Raw genomic sequence first — 27,821 nt, 5'->3', positions numbered from 1 at the left:
CAGACGTGCACAGATGCGCGCGCGAGCCTTTCAAAGTACAGTCCCTGACAAAAGTCTTGTCGCTTATCTATTTTCTAGAAATACCTGATATTAACCTGACTTTTAATTAATTAATTGGTGTTAGAAATAGCTCATATGAAAAGCTAAAACCCTCCCAAATGATGTTTAATGCACTGAAATAAATAATGTTCACAGAAAAAATATTTATCATTTAATCAAGACAGAAAGGTCAAATTTTGGCAAGACAAAAGTTTTGTCGCCTATACAGAAATTGAACAAATTTACTGCAAATACAAAAATATGTCAGCAAATTAAGTTGTGGTGCTGTGAGATCCAAATTTAATATCTTGTATGACTTTCATGAGCTTGAAGGACTGCATCCATGCGGTTTGGCAAGGATTCATACAATTTATTGATGAAGTCATCGGGAATAGCTAAGAAAGCAGTCTTGCATGCCTCCCAGAGTTCATCAATATTCTTTGGTTTCGTCTTCCATGCGTCCTCTTTCATCCTACCCCCCATATGCTCAATGATGTTCATGTCTGGTGACTGGGCTGGCCAATCCTGGAGCATCTTGATCTTCTTTGCCTTGAGGAACTTTGATATGGAGATGGAAGTATGCGATGGAGCACCGTCCTGCTGCAGAATTTGGCCTCTTTTATGGTTGGGAATATAAGAGGTAGCTAAGATTTCTTGGTATTTTAGACTATTGATGTTGCCTTCCACCCTGCAGATCTCTCGCACACCCCCATACTGGATGTAACCCCAGACCATGATTTTTCCGCCACCAAACTTCACTGTTTTCTGGGTGAATCTCGGATCCATTCTGGCTCCAGTAGGTCTCCTGCAATATTTGCGGCGACTGTGGTGTAATTCAACAGAAGATTCATCTGAAAAATCCACCTTCTGCCACTTTTCCAGCGTCCATCCTTTTAGCAAGCTGTGGGCCTTGGCAAATGCCACACGGTTTTTCAATTGTCTTTTGTTTAGTGCTGGCTTCTGGGCACTGATTCGACCATGGAGGCCATTTCGAGACAGAATCCGACAAACTGTTCTGGTTGACACAGGGACTTCAGGTGACCAGGTCTTGTGGAGCTCTGCTGCAGTGGAAAATGGGCTGGCCTTGGATTTTCAAGCCAACAAACGGCCCTCTTGAGCAGTTGTCTTGCGGGGTCTACCTGACCTGGGCTTGTCAAAAACGTCTCCAGTCTCTTCAAATCTTTTTTTTATTCTCTGTACTTGACGCTGAGACATGTTGAAGGTGTCTGCCACATCAGCAGTGGATCTGGTCTTCAGCCTCTTGATAATCAAAACTTTAGTCTCTGGGTGAATCTTAGGCATGTTTGCAGAGGTCTAGTTGCAGTTGATGTGAAGGTCTAGCATACTGGGGTTCTTTTTATACACACTTGAGACCTAATCGATCCATTATTAGTCACAGGGGAAGCTCATATGACAAGGCGACAACACTTATGTCTTTGCAAAAATTGACTCAATGGGCTTTACCAAGCTGTGAATATTAGAATACTTTTTGAAAGTTTAGTTTTTCACTGAAACATTATCACAAAAGCTGGTGGGATTAAAATGAGCCATTTCTTGTAAAAAAAATCTTGATTAGAAATATATTTCAGCGGCACTTTAGGTCAATTTGTACACAAGCGACAAGACTTTTGTCAGGGACTGTACTCATTTGGCAGTGAGCACGTAAAGACGAATAGGCGTCTAGTCGACTTTTTTTCTGAGTGCTCAATTCGCTGTTGCATGCGCATCATCCGCGCGGTGACAAAAGAGAAACTGCAAAGTTTGAAAATAATCTATTTTGTCTCTTGAATAAACACCTCTTGTTAAAAGTATTGGGGTCCAGCCTGGCCACCACTTGATATGAATGAATGAATGAATGAATGAATGAATGAATGAATGAATGAATGAATGAATGAATGAATGAATGAAACTTGTTTCATGTGTGTGAGATAGATCACGCACACACACGCTCATGCGCACACACACGTACGTCTGGTTGGTTCACTATATTTGTGGGGACTCTCCATAGGCGTAATGGTTTTTATACTGTACAAACCGTATTTTCTACCCCCTTACACTGCCACTGCCCCTGCCCCTAAACCTACCCACACACACACACACACACACACTGCCCCTAAACCTACCCATCACAGGAAACATTCTGCATTTTTACTTTCTCAAAAAAACTTATCCTGTATGATTTATAATCCTTTTGAAAAGTGGGGACCGCTGGCTCTGGTTCCCACAATGTTGGTAATCTCAGGTTTTACTATCCTTATGGGGGCATTTGGTACCCACAATGTAATATAAACAAGGGCACACACACTTAGGCTACATGTTTTGTTTTTTGCCATGTTGGTGCTGTTTGGAGCAGGTCTTAATTATTTTGCAACTTTCTGACTTTTTTTTATACAAGTTGAGTTGTAAATTGACTTACAGTTTGTCCTGCAAAAGTACCCAAGTCTAAATTGAGCATAAATGCAAACACACACTCTCGACACCTGATTTTGTTAATTTTATGGATCATATGTTTTTGTTGCCGACTTGATTTAGGACAGTTTTTAAATAACAAAAAAAAAAAAAATGCATGTCTATATGCTTGACTTTTATTGATCACTGAAATAGAATTATTGGAATAACGTTGGTTCAATATAAAATTAAATAAATAAAAAGTAGGCTAGATGTAGTAAACTACTTTTGTTAAGTTGCTGTAGCTTAGCTTGCTACATTTCCCAGGGGGGTATCTTCAGTGTAGTGAAGCGTAATTTAATGTAGAGCAACTGGTAGCTTAGCTCACTACATTTTCCAAGTAGCTTGCCCAACACTGGTATTCACATTCATTTCTCTCAAATGTAATAGAACTGAAGGATTAATATCTGTCAGGCAAAACATGAGCTCATTATTCCAGCCATTACTGCAGTTTGGAGGCTTCCGTAAATATTTAGTTTATACATACGGTTATGCTTCAACTAAGTTCAATGAGTACAAAACTCAAATATTTAGTATAGTGCATAAACTAAGTGCTCATTTACGTTATAACTAACAGCTGGTGTAACCAGCCCTAGAATATCACAGAGATGGGTTCTGTAAGTAAAAAAGTTACCACCAAGATCATGCTATCAACCTAGAAATCTAGCTAACAACCCCTTTGAACATCTTAGAAATCAGATAAAAAATGCCCTGGAAATCACTTAGAACTGCTTGAAGTTTTGCATGGATCAGCAGGCACCATTTACTCTTTTATTCATAAAATGTAAAAGTATACTGTATATAGATTGCATTTTACAAACAACTTAATAGTAAAGTGTTATGCTATTCACAATTTGTCATTGTCTAATAATGAAACAAATCCATGAATTATCATAATAACAGAAAGCAGATGTCTGTCATTCCGTTCAAACAACAGACCAGAAATAATGCTTATAGAAAGATTTATAGCATTTCTGCAACTTCTACTCATTACTGCATTCTCCATATTTCTACATTTCTCTAGAAAGACATTTACACAGTCTTTGTTATATGACTTGGCTTTGTTGCTTTGACCTACATGATTGTGGAAGCAGAGGGAAATAGCATTACCCCTTAAGTGTCCTGCACGAAATGGGAGTTGCTTCATCAGGGCAAACATAACTCAAAACCACACAAACGCCTCTGAGAGAACAGTGGTATGACACTGATATTTAGAAACAATTCACATTACAGTATCCTTTTACCTTACACTTTAATATAACTATTCACACAAGCACTAAATCACAATTATTTTTTATTACAGACAGCTCCAAATATTTATTATTTATTTCAGGGCTCCAGACATTTGAGAGCACTTGATTTGGTGGCGCTGGAGGAAAATTTATCATAAAGTTAATTTAATCATAAAATTACAGTTTGTTTATTGGAAATTTAACATTGAAGCGCTGAGCTTGAACTGATATACAGATAAAATTAACTTTTATAAACAACAATAATGTGCAAAAACCTAATTTTTATAGGGAAAAATTTCCTATTAAAATTTTAGGGAATAATTTTATTCTCTAGCGGTTAAAAAAAACTGCATGCATTTTGAGGAAGTGGATCATTTTGAGTGGAGCATTTTGTATGCACTTGATCGGCTCAGTGTGACTGTGCAGATGAATATTATAATCCTATTGCTCATAAAACATTCACTACTAGGCTTCGGAGATTAAATTTCTAGCACAGCGCTACAACAACCATAATAAAAATTACCCTTCACAATAATTAACGCTTTACAATGAACTCTGTTACAGACCTACATATGGCAATTTAAAGCTTTGCTTTTACGAAATTTCAAATCCCTCAGTCCTCGCCATCTCCGAAGAGCCAAGCCGATGTTGATTCTTGTTTTATCACAAGCTCTGTCGCATTCTCTTTTCCCCAGCAGACTCCTCTGTTCGGCGTTTGTTTAAAACGGCCGATTCTCCGGAGGTTGGACATTTAGCGGCTCCATGTCAAACTTTCTCGTCCATTGTGACAAATATGGCCAGCGACACATTGCAAGCGTGGCGTGAGCATCTCGGCTGCGTGGCGTGTCCGTTTTTATTTCGGCTCCCATGTTAACAGGTTGGAGCTTGCACACTGTCAGTATGACGTGCAGGTCGAGCCGCGTCGAAAACGCATGCATGCTAGAGAATAGAACCAATGCCTATTTTTCACGCGACACACACGCGTGTTGGAAGCGTTTACAGGCAAAATAGAATAGGAAAATATGTTTATGTCATTTTGACACGAATACATATTAATAAACGTTTCCGGTATGCAAAGACTGACCGTAGAGATCCACTTTCGCGACACGACTGAAGTGTGGTGTTGTGTTGTTTCCCCTCATGTGTACTTTGATGGCAAGCAGCAACTTCCCGCGATCTCTCTTGAAGCCAATACGGAAGTATTGTAAACTGCAATTCCTCAACTGGCCACTAGAGGCAGGCTCCAGAAGGGAGCAGAATCTCATTGAGCCCCATGTTAAAATGCCCAACATTACAGCAGAAAAAAAACATGTTTACAGTCTGGTACAAATTGTGGTTTTTGCCTATACGGCTAATTTTGCCCTTCATGACAACTGTGAGGGGGGTGAATTTTTTTATAACTCATACGTTTACGTTATGTAAAGCCTTAAAGTTCTGCATAATTAAGGGCGTGGTTACAGGTGGATAGCCATTTATTCACCGTCTCTAGTCATTGCGTCATCTAAGCTCCGCCCACATCCCGCCTTTTTGCCCATTTTCTGTTATCCGGGAGTGACACGCGATGACTCGCTCACAAGATGGCAACGCCCAGCTCGCCCCTACTTTAAGCTTCAGAACGGCTTATCGGAATCCTATGGGTGACGTTACGGACACTACGTCTATATTTTTATACAGTCTATGGTTGATGGGCGTTCCTCAAGTTTACTGCTATGGCCGTGCTTTTGAGCCAGCGGGGAATGAAAATCAAAGGACCCGCGAGAGACTTCCCCCAGTCTCCATGTGCTCTACTTCTATTTGATAGTCACATCACGTTCAACGGATTCATTTGCATAAAGATGGGAATCGGTCAGCTTTTTTGATGCGCAGCATTTTTTCAAACTTTGCCGGCGCGTTACTTGACGTCACCCATAGGAATAAAGAGTGTGGCGCGACAGAAGTGCTGCACGGACAAGCGAATCTGCACCTATAGAAAACGCCAAGCTTGCAGTGTGGCTGGTCTAATTTAAGCCCCTCCCACATCAGACACGCATCAAAGTAGGCGGGGCAACGAGTATGACGACATGCACGAGCTAGTGCAATTTCCCTCGAAAACCATCCCTACATGTCTAAAATATAAACCATAGTGAATCAGGGTAAGACAAAAACACATTTTGGAAGAGCTAACTGATGCTGAATGGAATGTATTTAAATTCTGTCAATTGTACACAAAAATGTACATAGTGTTTCTTTAATAAACAGCCTATATGTTGTTGTTTTTTTAATAATAAAGCAAACTTTTTATGAAATATTTCAAATGGCAAAGTGTCCAAAATACTTTTTGTGGGCACTGTAGCCTATTCAAACCCTATCAACTGACAATGAGATAAAAAAAATGCTGAAAATCACGGCGTGGGACTGTAATGAGACACAAGCTCAACCCACTCACCTGTGTCTTGATTATATCCGCTGGTTGTTGTGGACAGAAGTCCAGCTGTTATCGCAAAGAGAGAAAAACTTGCTGGTCCCAAAACTTTAAAACCGCAGTCTAGCGGAACCATCATGTCAAACTGCACAGAGAAGAAGGCAGATCACTCCTGGTACATCTACAGTCCATTTATATGGAGATAGCTTGAACAGTAACTTTTGCCTCAGCCTAATGCATCGGTGGTTTGGACCCATGACACAAAAGAACGGCACAGTATTTATTATGCCAGAGCTCTGCAATGCTCATCATCAGTCCGAAGCAAATAATGCAGCATGATAAAGTATGTGAATCCGATGCATGGGCGATTCTGGACTCCGTTAATTCATCTGGGACGTCTGCAGTTGCTGATGCCGAGAGAGCAGCGAACTGACTGAGTTTCAGTAAAACTTTCTCATAGTTCCGCCCTCTTGTAGGAGGAGGGCTCCTTTGTGTTCAGTGTGTCAAACTGAACCCGTTCTAGTCTTTTGTTTGGACTCTCATCTGCTCAAACAACATTTTACCATTTTTCACTGAATAAAGTAAAGGAACAGGACGCGTTACGTCAGTTTTATTGATTTGTTTATGAACGCGTCGGTTGGCCGTTGCGTCGCTGCCTGGTCACAATCGTTGAGTTTTTATCATTTGTCATCATTTCAAGTCCTTCTATAATGCAATCCATCAATGAAATAAAGTCCTATAATTGAAGATTATTATTGTTGTTGTTTTAGCATATTTGGTTTATCCATTTGGACATGGAAAATAAATAACTTATTTTATGTTCCACAGAAGAAGTCTCAATCCAAGGATTTTTTTGCGAAATAAAGTTTTAGCGCATCAAAATGTTTAGCGATACAGCGGATGGAAATGGCAATTATCTATAATTTTTTGCACATTTCGACACAATATTTTTCGGTTTAACTTTATTGTAAAATAAAAGTTTACAATCTAATACAAGTTAATCGTAAAAATAATAGCTGCATGTACACGTTTGAATATTGCTTGATAAAGTATTGACCTAAATAGTCTTTATAACGAAGTACAAAAAAACATGAAACTTAATAAAAATATAAAGCCTATAAATGAATAATAGTTAAGAATAAAAAGTTTTGTTTCAAAATGGATGAGGGGGGGAAAAAAAGTAGCGCATTGGAAATGGAAGCTCCTCAAAAATTTCACTCGACGGCCATCTTAGAAACGCCTCTCGGGAAAGAAGGCGGAATGGGGAAATATCAAATTCGAATGGGGACACATTTGAATGGGGAAACATCAAATTCTCCAAAACTGTTTGCCAAACTTACGATTTAATTTCATATTGATAATCACCAATGAAATATCAACAATTATGACATTTTCAGCCTGGAAAAAAAACGAATGTCCATGCAATCCAGAACACTGCCTGTTTCTATAGCAACCGGAGATTCTAATGGCAGCTGCAGTGATGCTTGATTTTACTAATCAACAATTGGCTCTTTCCTTTAGAAGGCGGGGCTTATTCGCCATATTGAACTTTCTCCCATTCATAAGTAACCAGAGTGCACGTCTCCTGACACTATTAAAGTCATACTAATTTTGTACTTTCATTTAAAGTACATACAAACTAAAAGTGTTATTTTATAATAATGGTACTGTAAATGTTTTTGCTGTAGACATATATATATATATATATGTCTACAGCAAAAACATTTACAGTATATATATATATGTATGTATGTATGTTTGATCAAACACTCACCATATAATTATAAAATGAAGTAAAACCGGTTTAATAAACTTCTTTTAAGTGACATTAATCAATAAAGCAAAACAAACATTTAAAAAAAAAAGTATTCAGCAGTCATTTTTACAATAATTTTTTTGAAATGTCGATTTAATTTGTCATCAAAGGCTTGTGTTGTAAGTCAAAACTCATTCCTTCACTGATTCATACTATAGTAACTATGGCTACTGCTGATTGGCCAACGCAGTTGCCAAGAGGAAGCTCCTTTGACCAATGAGAAACCTCTCGCCACGCCCCATAGCACTTGCCATGCCCATTAGGGTTGTGCAATATATCGAAATTATCGAAATTTTAATAGGCTACTTCAACATTGTGAAAAGGGTATGTTTTAGGTCGATGCATATAGCAGAGAATGGACTGGGCATACGACTGTTACTGATGGGACTTTCTTGACGTTAAAAAGAGTTATTAAACCCAATAATTTGCACACACAAAAAAACATTAACTTGCAGTCTTGCGCTATCTGACATACACAGAAACTTGAACGATTTGTGGCATAAATGTTTGCTAAAACACGGCTGGTCACTTTTAGAAGTTGTAGCGATGCTTATCCCAGAAAGAATGTGAAACACAAAAATATAAATCATTATTTTAATATAATTTAAATAGATTCTACACACTAATAGCAATATCGTATCGCTTATCGCATTATTCAACAAGATATTGCATATCGCATTTTTCTTCAATATCGCACAGCCCTAATGCCCATTACTCCCCCAAGGGGGTAATCTAGGCGTGGGTCTCAATCAGCTCCCTAGTTCAGTAGTCAGGGCACTGATTAGGACATGAATCAATGGACTGGCACCCTGATCAGTGCCCTGACTACTGAACTAGGGAGCTGATTGAGATGCACCCTAGCACTCGGAAAGCGTTCCACCCATAGGGGCGGCCATTGCTAACCAAGCCATCACTTGCTGTTAGCATCCCATTGACTCCCATTCATTTTTGCGTCACTTTGACAATGAATAACTTTACATCTGAGACGTTTAAAGACTCAGTTTGTCCATTGTTTATTTATAAAGAAACACGACAATGCATAAAAGGCTCCATTACCTTGTATCTTACACTATCGCCCCGTAGAAGCTGCTTTTGTAAAAATAGGCTAACGATTGCGTCATAACCAACGCGACTCTGTCGCACAGTAGAGAAATTACAGTATAGACAGGAGGAGACGCTCAGAAGCAATCTTTTACTGTCTATGAGGCAGTCTGGGGGGCGTGGAGACATAAAGTCAGATAAAGACAAGGGAGAAGAATGGGGAGAAGCCCATAGTGAGCGAAAAGCAACGGGACAAAACATTTAAACAACGTGATTCAGATTTCACTTTCCACACCTACTAGAAGACCTACAGCTGTCCGACAGGTTGCTCACGTCACATCTACGTCCTCAAGCTCAGTCTGAGCCTGCGCAGTTCGCTCAGCCATCAGAAAGTGAGTGCTTCTAATTGACTTCACAATTCACCGTTGAAGTCTATGGGATCGCTGTGTCCATTTGATTACTCCAAGCTGCAGCTACCCGTCTCATTTAGAAAGTAAACTGAGCTGCTGGTGTATGAGTGTCTATCAAGTGCCCCCTCTAGTGGACACAACAGCAAGCAAACATATTTCATGCCACTTTATGAAGTCCTTCCCATCTACAGTTTTGTAGATTGCAGAAGGTTCAGGTGATATGATAAGATAAGATAAGACTGTATTGACTCTAGGAGTAATGTGAGCTATCAGGAACTGGAAAGCAAACAAAATACACAAACATAACAGAAAATTTGAATTAAACCATTTGACTGCATTATGATGCATACCACATACTTTTTAGTGCCACCTTGTTATTTAGCCATTCTCCCTCAAATTTCAGCAGACGCATTAACACATCTGAAAAATACGTTTAATTATGCTACCAAATCATGTTAGCAACATGTTAAATAATGCCAGCAAAACATGCTAGCAATGTGATCTTGTTATCAATGTGTTAAATCATGCCAGCAACCTGGGGAATCATGTTAACAAGACGTTGCATAATGTTAAAACCATGCTGAAACGTAGCATGTTAAATCATGTTATCAACATGCTAATCATGCTTGCAACATGTTAGCAATGTGTTAAATCATGTTAACACGTTGAATCATAGTGGAACATTAGCAATGTGTTAAAGCAGCACTAGGTAACTTTTCAACCTTCATAATATATTTTTTAAGACTCTTGTGATGATAAATCGACTTACAATAGGTTGAATGACACGTCTGCCATAGCCTGATGGGGTCTGTATCGTTTTTAATCGTACTTTTAAACTTCGGGTTTCGGGTAGTAACCCCGAGAAAAAGAAAAGAACTACAAAATTCGACTGCTTTACGGCATATACGTCACTTCCACCAACACACACACTTCCTTACATTCGGACGTGCGAGCCCAACTTTGTTCGTCGGATAATATAGTCATGTCCGAAGCAGCAGAGACAAATAAGAAAGAAAAGGTTTTGTTGGAGGAAAGCAATAAGAGGAAACGAAAAAGTGATGGGATTAAAGGCAGGACGAGGATCAACATGTGACCAGCGTTTGCTCGTCGGCGTGAGCTGAAGGAGGCGTGCCCGACCGATGCTGTCCTGCTTGTTACGGTGAGCCACTCAAACATTGAACTGAAGTATCATATAGATTCTGTAAAACGGTAACCAATAGACTACTATAATGACGCTGGCTTGTAAACGTGAGCATCGTGATTATTTGGCGTTTGAAAAAAATAAAACCCATGAAATTATATTCATATGACATGCTGAAACATATGCCACTGACTGTAACGTTACCTGGGATGAAGACATTTCACACGCGCCGCCAGAAGAACTCTGAACTCCTCTTGCAGTGTTCAGGGGAACTGTTAGTGCTGCACCGACCCGCGGGACGCTTTTATGATGTTATTTGGCCCGCACCTCACCACTGTATATATTTTTACAACACGCCGCGCACCCGCGACCATTAAATAGACATACGGGGTCCGCGGGTTATGAGACGACCCGCGCATCACTAGTTCAGGGCTATCAGGGTTGTCATGTCAACAAATGCACGCGCGATGGCATCCCCTGTTGTAGGATGACAGAGCTTACGACAGTAGTTGAGGACATTATTTTTTCCAAACTGTAGGAGGACCCCGAGAGCAAAAGTAGCCAAGTGGGGCTTTAAATCATTTTAGCAAAATGCTATCTTTCTGTTCAATCATGCTAGCAATGTGTTAAATCTTGTTAACTTGTTAAAACATGTTAACGACATGCTATCGGAAATTTCCCACTTCCCACCTCTGAAGTCGTGATTACAAGCTCATCGAATTCAGATTTTGACTTCAGAGAGCGTTCATGTCCAATTTTTTAACTATGTAACTAGTATTTACTATAAATCTGATAGCACATGCATGCAGCATTAATCATGCTAGCAAAATGCTAACTGTTTTCTGATAGACTGTATATTGTTTTAAAAACAGCATATGCTGGTTGGGTATGTTATAAAGCATGGTAGCTGGTCATAAACTGGTTTAAGATGGTCATAATCTGGTTTGAGCAGGTCCTTAACAGGTCATGATCTGGTTTAAACTGGTTCTTAGCTGGAGCTGGCTTAAGCTGGTCGTGATCTGGGTTAAACTGGTCCTTATAGCTGGTTTAAGCTGGTCATGATCTGGTTTAAACTGGTCCTTAGCTGGTCATCATCTGGTTTTATGCTGGTCATGAGCTGGTTTAAGTTGGTCATGATCTGGTTTAAACTGGTCCTTAGCTGGTCATGATCTGGTTTAAACTGGTCCTTAGCTGGTCATGAGCTGGTTTAAACTGGTCCTTAGTTGGTCATGAACTGGTTTAAACTGGTCCATAGCTGGTTTAAACTGGTCCTTAGTTGGTCATGAACTGGTTTAAACTGGTCCTTAGCTGGTCATGAGCTGGTTTAAACTAGTCCTTAGCTGGTCATGAGCTGGTTTAAACTAGTCCTTAGCTGGTCATGAGCTGGTTTAAACTAGTCCTTATCTGGTCATGAGCTGGTTTAAACTAGTCCTTAGCTGGTCATGAGCTGGTTTAAACTAGTCCTTAGCTGGTCATGAGCTGGTTTAAATTAGTCCTTAGCTGGTCATGAGCTGGTTTAAACTAGTCCTTAGCTGGTCATAAGCTGGTTTAAACTAGTCCTTAGCTGGTCATGAGCTGGTTTAAACTGGTCCTTAGTTGGTCATGAGCTGGTTTAAACTAGTCCTTAGCTGGTCATGAGCTGGTTTAAACTGGTCCTTAGTTGGTCATGAGCTGGTTTAAACTAGTCCTTAGCTGGTCATGAGCTGGTTTAAACTAGTCCTTAGCTGGTCATGAGCTGGTTTAAACTAGTCCTTAGCTGGTCATGAGCTGGTTTAAACTGGTCCTTAGCTGGTCATGAGCTGGTTTAAACTAGTCTTTAGCTGGTGATGAGCTGGTTTAAACAGGTCCTTAGCTGGTCATGAGCTGGTTTAAACTGGTCCTTAGCTGGTCATGAGCTGGTTTACACTAGTCCTTAGCTGGTCATGAGCTGGTTTAAACTAGTCCTTAGCTGGTCATGAACGAGTTTAAACTGGTCCTTATCTGATCATGATCTGGTTTAAGCTGGTCATGATGTGGTTTAAACTGGTCCTTATCTGATCATGATCTGGTTTAAGCTGGTCATGATGTGGTTTAAACTGGTCCTTAGCTGCATGGTCATGAGCTGGTTTAAATTGGTCATGATCGGGTTTAAACTGGTCCTTAGCTGGTCATGAGCTGGTTTAAGTTGGTCATGATCTGGTTTAAACTGATCCTTAGCTGGTGATGAGCTGGTGTAAGTTGGTCCTTAGCTGGTTTAAGATGGTCCTTAGCTGGTCATGAGCTGGAGCTAGTTTCTTAGGATCAGTTTAGGACCAGAACTTGACCAGCTTAAACCAGCTCATGACCAGTTTAAACCAGCTCATGACCAGCTACCATGCTTCAAACCATAACTAACACCATATTATGTTTTTTTCAAATGCATTCAAAACATTTAAACTGTAAACGACTTAACTTCAAACTGAAAATGTTCTTGTCAGGCTTTCTCAAGCCAACTTCAAAGGTTGTCCTTATGATTTTTTTTTATTATCTACTTTTATTATTATTATCAGTCTTTTTGTTTATCTCCACTTAGACATGGAAAACAATAACTTTTATTTTATGTTCTATAGAAGAAATAAAGTCATATAATCATAGATGAAGTTGATAATGATAGAATTCAAATTTTGGGGTGAATTATCCCTCTAACACCTATTAAATTATTGTTTATTGTTGAGTTATAAAAAACTAATGAACGTGTATGTATTATGCAAGCCCTCAAAATGCAAGCTGACTTAGAAAGTGCCCCCTCTTGTGGACTCAACAGCAGGCAAACATATGCCACTTTATGAAGTAATTCCAGTATTGTAAATTGCAGAAGGTTAAGATGATATATGATAAGACGTTGTTGACTCTAGGAGTAGTGTGAGCTGTCATCAGGAACTGGAAGGCAAACATTAACATAACAAAATACATGAACATTAAATAATTTTACACTGAATTATGATGCATACCACATACTTTATTTCAGTGTCATCTCGTGTTATTTACTCATCCTCCCTTCAATATATTTCAGATGCGTTATCATGACGTGACGTCAAGCGCGCGGTCAGTGGCGCTATCCAGTGCGCGCTCTGTCAGGTACAAAACACACACTGCAGAGATATAAACGTTTCTGTTTTTGTGCGAAGCAACTTCAGTCTGAGTGATATGCGACTGTGCACCAGGCACCTGTTGGAGCATAATGGGAGAGCTTCTGAACCGCAGCGGATGGGGGACTTTAAACAGGAGTTTGACAGGTCTGCATAAGTTCAGCAGCCTGGAGGACATCGACGTGAGCGCCGACGGAAGCCTCGTCCTGAGGATCATCATCTCGGTGGTTTACTCCGCGGTGTGCGCCGTGGGTTTGATCGGAAATCTACTGGTGTTTTTCCTGATGAAGATAAGACAAGGACGCAAGAAGTCCATCATTAATTTCTTTGTCATCAACTTGGCTGTCACAGACTTTCAGTTCGTTCTGACCTTGCCTTTCTGGGCAGTAGATACGGCGTTGGATTTCAGCTGGCCGTTTGGAAACGCCATGTGCAAGATCATTTTATCAATCACTGTGATGAACATGTACGCGAGCGTCTTTTTTCTCACTGCGATGAGCATTACGCGCTACTGGTCGGTCGCGTCCGCCCTAAAGCTCTCTTCCCGAAAGAAGTGTTTGTCTGTGAAGTGGATCTGCGCTGTGCTGTGGATCCTGGCGACTGTAGCAACAGCCCCAACTTCTATATTCTCCACCGTGACAGTTGTGGCAGGTGAAAAACTCTGCCTCCTTAAGTTTCCGGATGGCCACGATTGGCTTGCCTTGTATCACCTTCAGAAACTTATCATCGCGTTTATCATGCCCATGTTCATCCTCTCAGTGTGTTATCTTTTACTCCTGAGGTTCGTCCGAAAGAGAGGCGTTAATAACCATCAAAGACGACGCTCTAAAGTCGCAAAGTCTGTAACGGTGGTGGTGCTCTCCTTCTTCATCTGCTGGATGCCCAATCATGCAATCACACTGTGGGGAGTGTTAGTGAAGCTCAACGCGGTGCACTGGGACAAATCATATTATATGGTGCATACTTACGTGTTCCCCGTGACTGTTTGTCTCGCACACACCAATAGTTGTTTAAACCCAGTGTTGTATTGTTTAATGCGGCGGGAGTTTAGAAAAATGTTACATAGTTTATTTTGGCGCGTCTCGTCACCTGTTGTTTCTAACGCTGGGAAGCTACACGGATGCAGTGGCGGGAATCGAACGCACGATGACGCACATGCTGGGATTCATTTGAACGTGATTGACGCACAACGTGGCCAACAGTCCGGACAGCAGAGCACATGCTGACAATATTCACACGGGACTGATTTCTGATGAACCATAAAGAACAATGAATGACTCACTTGAACAGTTTTAAATGTGTTTGCTGAATGTTTGAGTTAAACCTACCGGCTTAAAGGGTTAGTTCACCCAAAAATGAAATTGATGTCATTAACTCCTCACCCTAATGTCGTTCCCCACCCGTAAGACCTCCGTTCATCTTCACACACAGTTTAAGATAAGCATCGAAAACATACGTGACATTGGCGATCCGAATCATGAATCAATACACTGATTTATAACCGTTCGAATCTTTATTTGAGATTGAAAACAAACCCGGAAGAGAAGACAATGCTGAATAAAGTTGTAGTTTTTGTTATTTTTGGACCAATATGTATTTACTTTGATGATGTTTTTATACCCTTTCTGGACATGGACAGTATAGCATGCATACGCTCTCGGACTAAATATAAAATATCTTAAACTGTGTGTGAAGATGAACGGAGGCGGGTGTGGAACGACATTAGGGAGGAGTTAATGACATCAATTTCATTTTTGGGTGAACTAACCCTTTAAGCGCAAAGTATTTTTTTACGCGAGTGTGTGCACGGTTTAACGCACAGCCTTGCAAAGTATACTTCTTTCGACGCATGCACAGTTTTGAGCTATCTCTCGCCACGAGTTACAATTATAGACTTGAAAAAAAATATGGATGTAATGTCCGTAACGTCACTCGTAGGTTTCCGATGAGCATTTTTGAAGCCTAAAGTGGGCCGTCGCCATCTTAGCAGCATGTCACTCCCAGATAACTGAAAATGGGCAAAGCGGTGGGATGTGGGTGGAGCTAAGGTGCTGAAGCCACGCCCACCTAGCTCAACCATAGTGGCAATCCACCTGTCACTCAAGTGGCCACGCCCTTATTTATGCAGAACTTTAAGGATTAATATAATTTAAACAGATGATTTATAATAAAAAAAAATTCACCCCCCTTACAAGTTATCATGAAGGCCAAAATTAGCCGTATTGACCAAAATCACTTTTTGTGCCAGACTGTCAACATGTTTTTTTTCTGCTGTAAATTTGGGCAGTTTAATATGGCGGAGATATAGATTTGACTCTCTTTTGGAGCCTGTCTCTAGCGGGCAGTCGATGAACTGCAGTTTAAGTCACTTCTGTGTTGGATTCAAGAGAGACCGCAGTAGGTTGCCGTTGGGTTACAATCCATGTAAATACTGCATATTAAAATTAAATGCACATGTGCGAAAATCCGGCAGTGTGCGTACATACAGTAGGGCCTACGCACGTACTCTTCTGATGATGAAATTTGCATCACGAGCACTGACCCTCGCATATATACGTAAAAAGTGAAGTATACTTTCGCCTTTAACCCTTGTGCATCCTTCACTCTAAAAAATGCTGGGTTGTTTTAACCCAATGTTGGGTCAAATATGGACTAACCCAGCAATTGGCTTGTTTTAACCCAGTGATTGGGTTGTTTTAATCCTGTGGTTGGGTTAAATATTTGCTTAAGACAACCCAATCGATGGGTTAAAACAACCCAACTGCTGGGTTAGTCCATATTTGACCCAACATTGGGTTGTTTTCTACTCAGAATTTTTTTGTGTTCCAATTCACTACCCTTTCATTACCCTCTTGGCTGGAAACAGCCACTAAATTAAACTGCTGTAAAAATGTAACAGATAAATATTTCTTTCTATTTTTTTTTTGTTGCATAAATCTATTAATCACCCTCAGTCCTGATCAAAACTACTAAATGTAAATTAAAAAAAAAAAATCAGGATTTTAACTCTTTAATTGCTGATTTTATAAATGATGTCATTAATTTGGGGGGAAAAAACACACACAGAATGCAGCATCAGATTTTATTTTTTTCTCCCTCATTTACTCCTCGTGGCTGTTTTTGCCTTATTGACTTCCATTATAAGAGAAAAAATTAAAATCTGATGCTGCACAAAAACTAACAATGCATCAAAGCCAATGTTTTTTTTCTAATCTTTGACATGTCAAAGACCGAGATAAAAGGGGAAAAAAATCCAGTCCACAATTACATTTTATATTGAAAATAATTGGGTGAAAAAGTCATTTTGTGTGTTTTTTCCCCCCAAAATCAATGACATCATTTATGAAATTGGCAATTAAAGAGTTAAAATCTTGATTTCTTTTTTTTTTAAACATTTAGTATTTTGATCAGGACTGAGGTTGATTAATAGATTTATGCAGAAAAATTGGAAACAAATATTTATCTGTTACATTTTTATAGCAGTTTAATTTAGTGGCTGTTTTCAGGCACGAGGGTAATGAAAGGGTAGTGAATTTGCCCACAGTGCATCATTGAGTTTGTGAAAATTTCCCAAAGCATTTTCCCAAAATATGTGTAAAAATAAGATTTGTCACCAAAAATCATTCCATTTGCTGAAACAGAGAAAGTTATGGGCAAATTAAGACTCAAAAACACCCCATAGTGGATGAAAACATCCCCAAGGATACGTCAGGGTTAAGGGTCACACAGAACAGATTTTCATTTTTCAAAGTAAACGCGTGCTAGGACTTTTGCTTTATAAAATGCAAGATGCTGGCATGAATGGAGAAACAAACACAAAGTCTTGAGACAAGTTTTAAAAAGTTGAACTAATTTTAACTCGATCGCCGCGTTTTTAGAACGCCGTGTCATGTGCGAGACACTGCAAAAGACGCGAGAGCAACGGTTATACACGTCAGTCTAGCGCCTTTACATAGAAAAACAATGGAAAAGAAGCACATTGGAAAAACGACTATGTGAACAGCCCTATATACTGTACATGTGGCATTTAAAAACACAACGCTCAAGTTAAACGTTTTTAAATGAGATGCAGGCAGTGGAATAGGGGAAAAAATGCAAGGTCTCCAGATGTATTTTTTAAAAGTTGAACTGATTTTAACTTGAGTTTTTTTAATGGCGTGTCGCACAAGATGCTGGAAGAGATGGGAGTGCAGCGGTTATACACGTCGTTTAGCAGTTTTGTTCTGTGTGAACGGCCCCCTAGATGGACGTCTTTAACCGCTAGGGCACATAAAACGTATTTTTGCTTTAAAAAATACAAGACGCGGGAGTGAAATGCATTTTTTTTTTTGTTGTTGTTGAAAAAGTTGAACTGATTTTAACTAGAGTGCTGTTTTTAAAAAAATGCTGTATCATGGTCAAAGCCTGACATTTAAAAGCACAATCGACTTGGATGTTTAAGTTATTTCAGCTTAGATTATGTTAAACTGACTTAAAAAAATTAGTTACATCTTGTATAACTTATAAAAAAAGTTTTTTAAAGAAAATGGAAAAGCAGCACATTCAAATTGAAAAACAGCTATGAAATTGAACAGCTATGCACGTGACGTTGTAAAAACGCAGAGCTCATGTTAAATGAAGTTTTACTTTTTAAAAACGCATCTAGACCTTGCGCATTTTTTCCGTTCCACTGACCTGCATCTCGCATTTTTGTTTTGTTAAGACTTGGGCAGTGGAATGGGGGGAAAAACCAAGGTCTCTAGACATGTTTTTTAAAAGTTGAACTGATTTTAATTTGCTGTCACAGATTTAAAACGCTGTGTTATGCGTGAGATGCTGGAAAAAAACACGAGGTGCGAGTGAAACGGTTATACACGTCTAGCTCGTTTGCATTGAAAAACATGTTGTGTAAACAACCTCAAAAAAAAGCAAAATATGCACGTTTTGTCTTGCATCTAAACTGTTTTCCCCGCTATAATATTTAATTTATTTTCATGTTTTGATCTTTGTCGCTTTTCGCGTGATAGTGAATTCACAATGTGTAAATTTAAATAAAATGTAAAAAAAATACACTGAAATGTAAAGATATTTTGAGGTCTGAATCTGTGCTTACAAAACTTTATGTAGATGTACTGTATATGAGTTTTAATAATTTATTTAAATGAAATGTAAATATATATATATTTCAATATAATTCTGAAAATTCTGTCATCATTTACATCGGTCCAAACTTCTATGATTTTCTTTCTTTTGCTGAACACAAAAGATCATGTTTTATAATATTTAATATCACTAACATCCGTCTTCATCAGGAGACTGAGAGTAGGGTAAGATGTGCCAGTGGGTAAGATGTGTCACCACAAAATCTACCAAACTGTGCACATTATTTATGCTAAAATCTGTAGTAAAATGTATAGATAGCAAGTCATGTATAAAACCATTTAAATCTCTGGGCTAAAGATAAATGATTAAGCTTTTATTATAAAATGACAGCTGAGGAATAAAGAGATGCTTTGGGGTAAGCTGTGTCAGTGGCTCAACTAACAGTGACAGAAAACTTTGCATCCGAGTGCACATTAAAGTCTCGTTGATAAACATGAAACGGTTATATCTTGGATTTGAAAGATGTTGTGGTTAAGGATCTTATATGAAAATTGGATATCCCAAGTGGCTTGACACTGCACTGTACTTTAGATGAACAAGAGACGACCAACCCAATCATAAATAAAATAAATAAGAGCTTGTCATGTGTTTTTCAGTTTTTCATTAAGAGTATTGTCATTGGCACATTATTAAAAGTACTTCTCAATTTTTGACTGGATTTAATGATCACACTGTTTTCTCTTGGAGGGATAAACTTGCTCATAAGGATACTTACATCTCTGACTATACCCTCGTCGATTCTCAGGGTAACTTTGATGCATTTTAAGCATTTAACAAACACTTTGGTAAATAGGCTTGCATAACCACACGTGGTTTGACTGTTTTTAACAGCTTTTAAAAAGCCAGCCAACACATAGTGAGCACACTGAGGAGACATTTTACATCACACTAGAAAAGCCCAGCCTGCAGTATTTCCAGAGAAGTGTTGGCACAATATGTTCAGGACTCATGCCAGTGGGGCCCTCAAGTGGTTGGTGCATGTATTAGTTTGGGTCATTCTGTTGTGTTTGAAGGTTCTTCTAAAATGTAAAAAATACACTTAAAATAGATGTCCATGAGGCAACTGTATTCTTATCCCATATACACTTTCATTGCACATTATGGAGCCCCTATAGGGACATATTCCCTATAGAGAATATGAGATAGGAGGAAAATAAAATGAACGCAAAACATTTAGGGGAGAACAAAAAAGTATTGACAAATATGTACTTATGTGCATAACTGCAGATGCTTTTTTTTGGTCAGGGTTGGAATTTTTTGAGATGTCTTATCTCAGTGAAGAGCAGTGTTGAGTAATGTAATCAGATTACTTTTTCAAATAACTAGTTGTTCTGCCCGTTATCTGGTCATGGTGCATGAGCTTCACCTAGTGGACATTTTCGATGTTGCAGTTTGTTATTTTCACAGTGTTGATTTAGTGGTTCGGCAGCGGTTCATCGTGCAGCAGCGATTTCAATACAGAGCATAACAGTCTTCACCTTGGAGAAAGATATGCCTGTAAGTTTATTTGCTATTTGTAAAGATCTTTTAAAGTGTTATGTAGTAACATAACTTATTTTCAATAGGAAATATTAGCTTTCTATCACATGTACGCATATGTATAACGTCACGCACGTGCAGATCGTAGCGGACATGTTTATATTATATCCAACTAATTAATGCACACGTTGTAATTTAATTTCTTGTTTATTGTATTTCAGTTTTACAAAAAGAAAAAGGATCACACAGGTAAACCTTCTGAAAAGGATAAACTGTTTCATGTGTGTTTGTTAGCTGGCTGTCTAGCTTCTTCAAAGTGACGCAGTTGCAAGGATAGCATACTAGTAAAGTAACTAGTGCTGGGGGTAACACATTACAAGTAACTCAAGTTATGTAATCAGATTACTTTTTTCAAGTAACTAGTAAAGTAACTACACTGTAAAAAATTATTTAGAAAAAAAGTTACCTGGTTGCCTTAAAATTTTGAGTTCATTGAAATTAAAATTTTGAGTTAATACAATGAACATTTTTTTGAGATTCGACAACCTTTATTAAAATATTAATAAAAGATTTTGTAAGCATATTGGGTAATTGTGTGTGTTTTATTTATGACGCAGTGAAACATGCCAAATTGTGCTATTTTCATGATTTATCAAATTTTTTATGGGGTTCAGATACAAAAATATTTTGAGTTTCTACTTATTAAACAAATTTCCTACATTGTATCAACTCAAATTTTTAATTTCAACAAACTCAAAAATTTAAGGCAACCAGGTTGCTTACTTTTTTAAGTTAAACCAACAAAAAACAACAATTACAGTGTACACTGTAAAAAAAGGCAAATTTTGAACTTTTTCAGTACAATCTACTTGGATGTTTAAGTTATTTCAAATTAAATTATGTTAAACTGACTTTAAAAAATGAGTAACATCTTGTATAACTAATAAAAACAAGTTTAAAATTTCTTAACTTATTTTGATGAGTTAAAACAATGTAAAAACATATAATAATAATAGATTTTATTTATATCACACTTTTCATTCCGAAAAATCTCAAAGTGCAACAAAGGGGAAAAATAACAAAACTAAAAAAAAAGAATAAAGAATACTATAAACTACCAACCAACACAGAAAACTGAACAGAAACAGAGCTGATGGTGAACAGAAACAGCTGATGGTAAACAGAAACAGAGCTGATGGTGAACAGAAAACAGAGCTGATGGTGAACAGAAAACAGAACTGATGGTGAACAGAAAACAGAGCTGATGGTGAACAGAAACAGAGCTGATGGTCAACAGAAACAGAACTGATGGTGAAACAAAGAAACAAAGCTGATGGTGAACAGAAACAGAGCTGATGGTGAACAAAAACAGAGCTGATGGTGAACAGAAAACAGAGCTGATGGTGAACAAAAACAGAGCTGATGGTGAACAGAAACAGAGCTGATGGTGAACAAAAACAGAGCTGATGGTGAACAGAAACAGAGCTGATGGTAAACAGAAACAGAGCTGATGGTGAACAGAAAACAGAGCTGATGGGGAACAGAAACAGCTGATTGTGAACAGAAACAGCTGATGGTGAACAGAAACAGAGCTGATGGTGAACAGAAAACAGAGCTGATGGTGAACAGAAACAGAGCTGATGGTGAACAGAAAACAGAGCTGATGGTGAACAGAAACAGAGCTGACGGTGAACAGAAACAGAGCTGATGGTGAACAGAAACAGAGCTGATGGTGAACAGAAACAGCTGATGGTAAACAGAAACAGCTGATGGTGAACAGAAACAGAGCTGATGGTGAACAGAAACAGAGCTGATGGTGAACAGAAACAGCTGATGGTGAACAGAAACAGAGCTGATGGTGAACAGAAACAGAGCTGATGGTGAACAGAAAACAGAGCTGATGGTGAACAGAAAACAGAGCTGATGGTAAACAGAAACAGAGCTGATGGTGAACAGAAAACAGAGCTGATGGTGAACAGAAAACAGAGCTGATGGTGAACAGAAACAGAGCTGATGGTGAACAGAAACAGAGCTGATGGTGAACAGAAACAGAACTGATGGTGAAACAAAGAAACAAAGCTGATGGTGAACAGAAACAGAGCTGATGGTGAACAAAAACAGAGCTGATGGTGAACAGAAAACAGAGCTGATGGTGAACAGAAAACAGAGCTGATGGTGAACAGAAACAAAGCTGATGGTGAACAGAAACAGAGCTGATGGTGAACAGAAACAGAGCTGATGGTGAAACAAAGAAACAAAGCTGATGGTGAACAGAAACAGAGCTGATGGTGAACAAAAACAGAGCTGATGGTGAACAGAAAACAGAGCTGATGGTCAACAGAAACAGAACTGATGGTGAAACAAAGAAACAAAGCTGACGGTGAACAGAAACAGAGCTGATGGTGAACAAAAACAGAGCTGATGGTGAACAGAATACAGAGCTGATGGTGAACAGAAACAGAGCTGATGGTGAACAGAAACAGAGCTGATGGTGAACAGAAACAGAACTGATGGTGAAACAAAGAAACAAAGCTGATGGTGAACAGAAACAGAGCTGATGGTGAACAAAAACAGAGCTGATGGTGAACAGAAAACAGAGCTGATGGTGAACAGAAAACAGAGCTGATGGTGAACAGAAACAAAGCTGATGGTGAACAGAAACAGAGCTGATGGTGAACAGAAACAGAGCTGATGGTGAAACAAAGAAACAAAGCTGATGGTGAACAGAAACAGAGCTGATGGTGAACAAAAACAGAGCTGATGGTGAACAGAAAACAGAGCTGATGGTCAACAGAAACAGAACTGATGGTGAAACAAAGAAACAAAGCTGACGGTGAACAGAAGCAGAACTGATGGTGAAACAAAGAAACAAAGCTGACGGTGAACAGAAACAGAGCTGATGGTGAACAGAAACAGAGCTGATGGTGAACAGAAACAGAGCTGATGGTGAACAAAAACAGAGCTGATGGTGAACAGAAACAGAGCTGATGGTAAACAGAAACAGAGCTGATGGTGAACAGAAAACAGAGCTGATGGTGAACAGAAACAGCTGATGGTGAACAGAAACAGAGCTGATGGTGAACAGAAACAGAGCTGATGGTGAACAGAAAACAGAGCTGATGGTGAACAGAAAACAGAGCTGATGGTGAACAGAAAACAGAGCTGATGGTGAACAGAAACAGAGCTGATGGTGAACAGAAACAGAGCTGATGGTGAACAGAAAACAGAGCTGATGGTAAACAGAAACAGAGCTGATGGTGAACAGAAAACAGAGCTGATGGTGAACAGAAAACAGAGCTGATGGTAAAAAGAAACAGAGCTGATGGTGAACAGAAAACAGCTGATGGTAAACAGAAACAGAGCTGATGGTGAACAGAAACAGAGCTGATGGTGAACAGAAACAGAGCTGATGGTGAACAGAAACAGAGCTGGTGGTGAACAGAAACAGAGCTGATGGTAAACAGAAACAGAGCTGACGGTGAACAGAAACAGAGCTGACGGTGAACAGAAACAGAGCTGTTGGTGAACAGAAACAGCTGATGGTGAACAGAAACAGCTGATGGTGAACAGAAAACAGAGCTGATGGTGAACAGAAAACAGAGCTGATGGTGAACAGAAAACAGAGCTGGTGGTGAACAGAAACAGAGCTGATGGTGAACAGAAACAGAGCTGATGGTGAACAGAAACAGAGCTGATGGTGAACAGAAACAGCTGATGGTGAACAGAAAACAGAGCTGATGGTGAACAGAAAACAGAGCTGGTGGTGAACAGAAACAGAGCTAATGGTGAACAGAAACCAGAGCTGATGGTGAACAGAAACAGCTGATGGTAAACAGAAACAGCTGATGGTGAACAGAAACAGAGCTGATGGTGAACAGAAAACAGAGCTGATGGTAAACGGAAAACAAAGCTGATGGTGAACAGAAACAAAGCTGATGGTGAACAGAAACAGAGCTGATGGTGAACAGAAACAGCTGATGGTGAACAGAAACAGAGCTGATGGTGAACAGAAACAGCTGATGGTGAACAGAAACAGAGCTGATGGTGAACAGAAACAGAGCTGATGGTGAACAGAAACAGAGCTGATGGTGAACAGAAACAGAGCTGGTGGTGAACAGAAACAGCTGATGGTGAACAGAAAACAGAGCTGATGGTAAACAGAAACAGAGCTGATGGTGAACAGAAACAGAGCTGATGGTGAACAGAAACAGAGCTGATGGTGAACAGAAACAGAGCTAATGGTGAACAGAAACCAGAGCTGATGGTGAACAGAAACAGCTGATGGTAAACAGAAACAGCTGATGGTGAACAGAAACAGAGCTGATGGTGAACAGAAACAGAGCTGATGGTGAACAGAAACAGCTGATGGTGAACAGAAACAGAGCTGATGGTGAACAGAAACAGCTGATGGTGAACAGAAACAGAGCTGATGGTGAACAGAAACAGAGCTGATGGTGAACAGAAACAGAGCTGGTGGTGAACAGAAACAGCTGATGGTGAACAGAAAACAGAGCTGATGGTAAACAGAAACAGAGCTGATGGTGAACAGAAACAGAGCTGATGGTGAACAGAAACAGAGCTGATGGTGAACAGAAACAGAGCTGGTGGTGAACAGAAACAGAGCTGATGGTGAACAGAAACAGAGCTGGTGGTGAACAGAAACAGAGCTGGTGGTGAACAGAAACAGAGCTGGTGGTGAACAGAAACAGAGCTGATGGTGAACAGAAACAGCTGATGGTGAGCAGAAAACAGAGCTGATGGAGAACAGAAACAGAGCTCAGGGTAAACAGAAACAGAGCTGATGGTAAACAGAAACAGAGCTGATGGTGAACAGAAACAGAGCTGGTGGTGAACAGAAACAGAGCTGGTGGTGAACAGAAACAGAGCTGGTGGTGAACAGAAACAGAGCTGGTGGTGAACAGAAACAGAGCTGATGGTGAACAGAAACAGCTGATGGTGAGCAGAAAACAGAGCTGATGGAGAACAGAAACAGAGCTCAGGGTAAACAGAAACAGAGCTAATGGTGAACAGAAACAGAGCTGATGGTGAACAGAAAACAGAGCTGATGGTAAACAGAAACAGAGCTGATGGTGAACAGAAAACAGCTGATGGTGAACAGAAACAGAGCTGATGGTGAACAGAAAACAGAGCTGATGGTAAACAGAAACAGAGCTGATGGTGAACAGAAACAGAGCTGATGGTGAACAGAAAACAGAGCTGATGGTGAACAGAAACAGAGCTGATGGTGAACAGAAAACAGAGCTGATGGTAAACAGAAACAGAGCTGATGGTGAACAGAAACAGAGCTAATGGAGAACAGAAACAGAGCTCATGGTAAACAGAAACAGAGCTGATGGTGAACAGAAACAGAGCTGGTGGTGAACAGAAACAGAGCTGATGGTGAACAGAAACAGAGCTGATGGTCAACAGAAACAGAGCTGATGGTGAACAGAAAACAGAGCTGATGGTGAACAGAAACAGAGCTGATGGTGAACAGAAACAGAGCTGATGGTGAACAGAAACAGAGCTGATGGTGAACAGAAACAGAGCTGATGGTGAACAGAAACAGAGCTGATGGTGAACAGAAACAGAGCTGATGGTAAACAGAAACAGAGCTGATGGTGAACAGAAACAGAGCTGATGGTGAACAGAAACAGAGCTGATGGTGGAAGTCTCTGTAAGCTCTGCAACACACTGTGGTCCATGAAAGATCTACGTTATTTAAAAAATTGATTTTATATTTGGACTATGGACGGCTCCATTTTGTTTGCGTTCTAGGTTGATGACGTGGAATGGTTGCACTCGGCAATCAGCTGGCGTTACCCGTAGCTATTTTTACCACAACGCAACTCGAAAATTGTTTCAGAGTTAAACAAAACCAACAAAACACACTCAAACATACATGCACACAAACTTTTTCTCTCACAGACTCACACACACCCCAACAGATCGGCGCAAACACACACACACACACACTGCTTGTGCGCATACATCCCCCTCATTCACGATTCCCTGTGTTGATATCATAGATAGATGGTTAACTGTAATGCCTAATGTGACCAGAAGAGGGAACTATCTAGGTCGGACCATGGGATAGGGGAACGTGAGGAAGAGAGGCAGGATGTTTTGGTGATGATGTTGGTTCGTGCATTCAAGTTTCAGCTCAAGCTCAGTGACTTAAAACCTCAATCTTTAAACTTTCATCTTTAAGACACGAATAACATTCCCTACTTTTGTTCACTAATACAACTTGAAGGAGTGAATGAAGACGAGTGCGTGAAGTCGGAAAGCTGTTGTGTGTAAATCAGCTGTACACTCGTTATTGCGGCGCAACGTAAGACTGAATGAGTGCACTCAAACATGTCCACTATGGTGTCGGACAACACTACAAATGGCCGTCCCTTCAAATAATGCCCTATTTCATGGTATAGGGGGTCGATTTCAGATTTAGCCCCTGTCGTGGTCGAGACTGAGCAGCCCAAAATCTCGATTGAGACAGCAGTCTGTCAGGTGTGTGCGCGCGCCTGCCGATCTGTTTGAGACTTTCTGTAGGTGAGTTTGTGTGCACATATACAACCCCAAATCAGAAAAAGTTGGGACAGTATGGAATGTGCAAATAAAATAAAAAAGAAGTGATTTCTAAAATTACTTTGACTTGTATTTCATTGCAGACAATATGAACACAAAATATTTCATGTTTTGTCTGGTCAACTTCATGTCATTTGTAAATATGCATCCTTTCCTGTCATTCAGACCTGCAACACATTTCAAAAAAAGTTGGGACAGTAAAGCATTTACCACTTTGTAATGTTGCCATTCCTTTTCACAACACTTAAAAGACGTTAAGGGACTGAAGACACCAAGTGATGAAGTGTTTCAGGTGTAATTTTGTCCCATTCTTCCTGCAAACAAGTCTTAAGGTGGGCAACAGTACGGGGTCTTCGTTGTCGCATTTTGCGCTTCAAAATGTGCCGCACATTCTCTATTGGAGACAGGTCGGGACTGCAGGCAGGCCAGTCAAGTACCCGTACCCTCTTCCTCCGCAGCCAGGACTTTGTAATGTGTGCAGAATGTGGTTTTGCATTGTCTTGTTGAAATATGCATGGACGTCCCTGGAAAAGATATCTTCTTGAAGGCAGCATATTATGCTCCAAAATCTCTATGTACTTTTCAGCATTAATGGTGCCTTTACAGAAGTGCAAGTTACCTTTGCCAAGGGCACTGACACAACCCCATACCATGACAGACCCTGGCTTTTGATTCAAGGATTCAAGGATTCAATCACGCTTCCGGTGCGCTGCTCAGCGGCGCACTGCGCTTCACTATCCTATGTTTATGACTTGTTTGTTTTGTTTAAATGTTCACTGTCCGGTGTCTGGTTAAGGACCTGTAAAAGTGGAAAGATGAAGGCACGGGAAAATGCACTCTTGATCTGTATTCTGGGGATAATTGGCCTTTGTGGACTATGTTTGGGGATGCAATTACCAACTGCATGTGGAACCCCATTATGCGGCGTCACACTGCCGTCTGCACACACGTACAGCCGGGAGACGTTGCTGGAGTTA

At 39.8% G+C, this 27,821-nt stretch overlaps 2 protein-coding genes across 2 annotated transcripts in view; one reads left to right on the top strand and one right to left on the bottom strand.

Annotated features, from left to right (window-relative positions):
• Window positions 1-6,613, bottom strand: part of LOC137091355 (A disintegrin and metalloproteinase with thrombospondin motifs 7) — a 113,749-nt gene extending 107,136 nt beyond the window's left edge. Inside the window, exon 1 of the mRNA XM_067455724.1 lies at window positions 6,145-6,613. Coding sequence (XP_067311825.1) covers window positions 6,145-6,259 — 115 coding nt within the window. The 5' untranslated portion in view covers window positions 6,260-6,613. The remainder of the gene's footprint in view (window positions 1-6,144) is intronic.
• Window positions 6,614-13,529: 6,916 nt separating this feature from the next.
• rxfp3.3a2 (relaxin family peptide receptor 3.3a2) lies at window positions 13,530-14,953 on the top strand. The gene has a single exon (XM_067448253.1). It carries the CDS (start codon window positions 13,728-13,730, stop codon window positions 14,859-14,861), a length of 1,134 nt encoding a protein of 377 aa, XP_067304354.1. The 5' UTR covers window positions 13,530-13,727; the 3' UTR covers window positions 14,862-14,953.
• The last annotated feature ends 12,868 nt before the right edge of the window (window positions 14,954-27,821 follow it).

Source organism: Pseudorasbora parva, chromosome 1 (assembly GCF_024679245.1).
Source record: "Pseudorasbora parva isolate DD20220531a chromosome 1, ASM2467924v1, whole genome shotgun sequence".
Classification (NCBI taxonomy): Eukaryota; Metazoa; Chordata; class Actinopteri; order Cypriniformes; family Gobionidae; genus Pseudorasbora; species Pseudorasbora parva.
Note: the sequence above shows the minus strand (reverse complement) of the source record. Positions and strands in the feature narration are given on the sequence as shown.

Excerpts from the sequence above, each read along its gene's own strand:
- rxfp3.3a2 (XM_067448253.1), top strand. The coding sequence starts at position 13,728 with ATGGGAGAGCTTCTGAACCGCAGCGGATGGGGGACTTTAAACAGGAGT.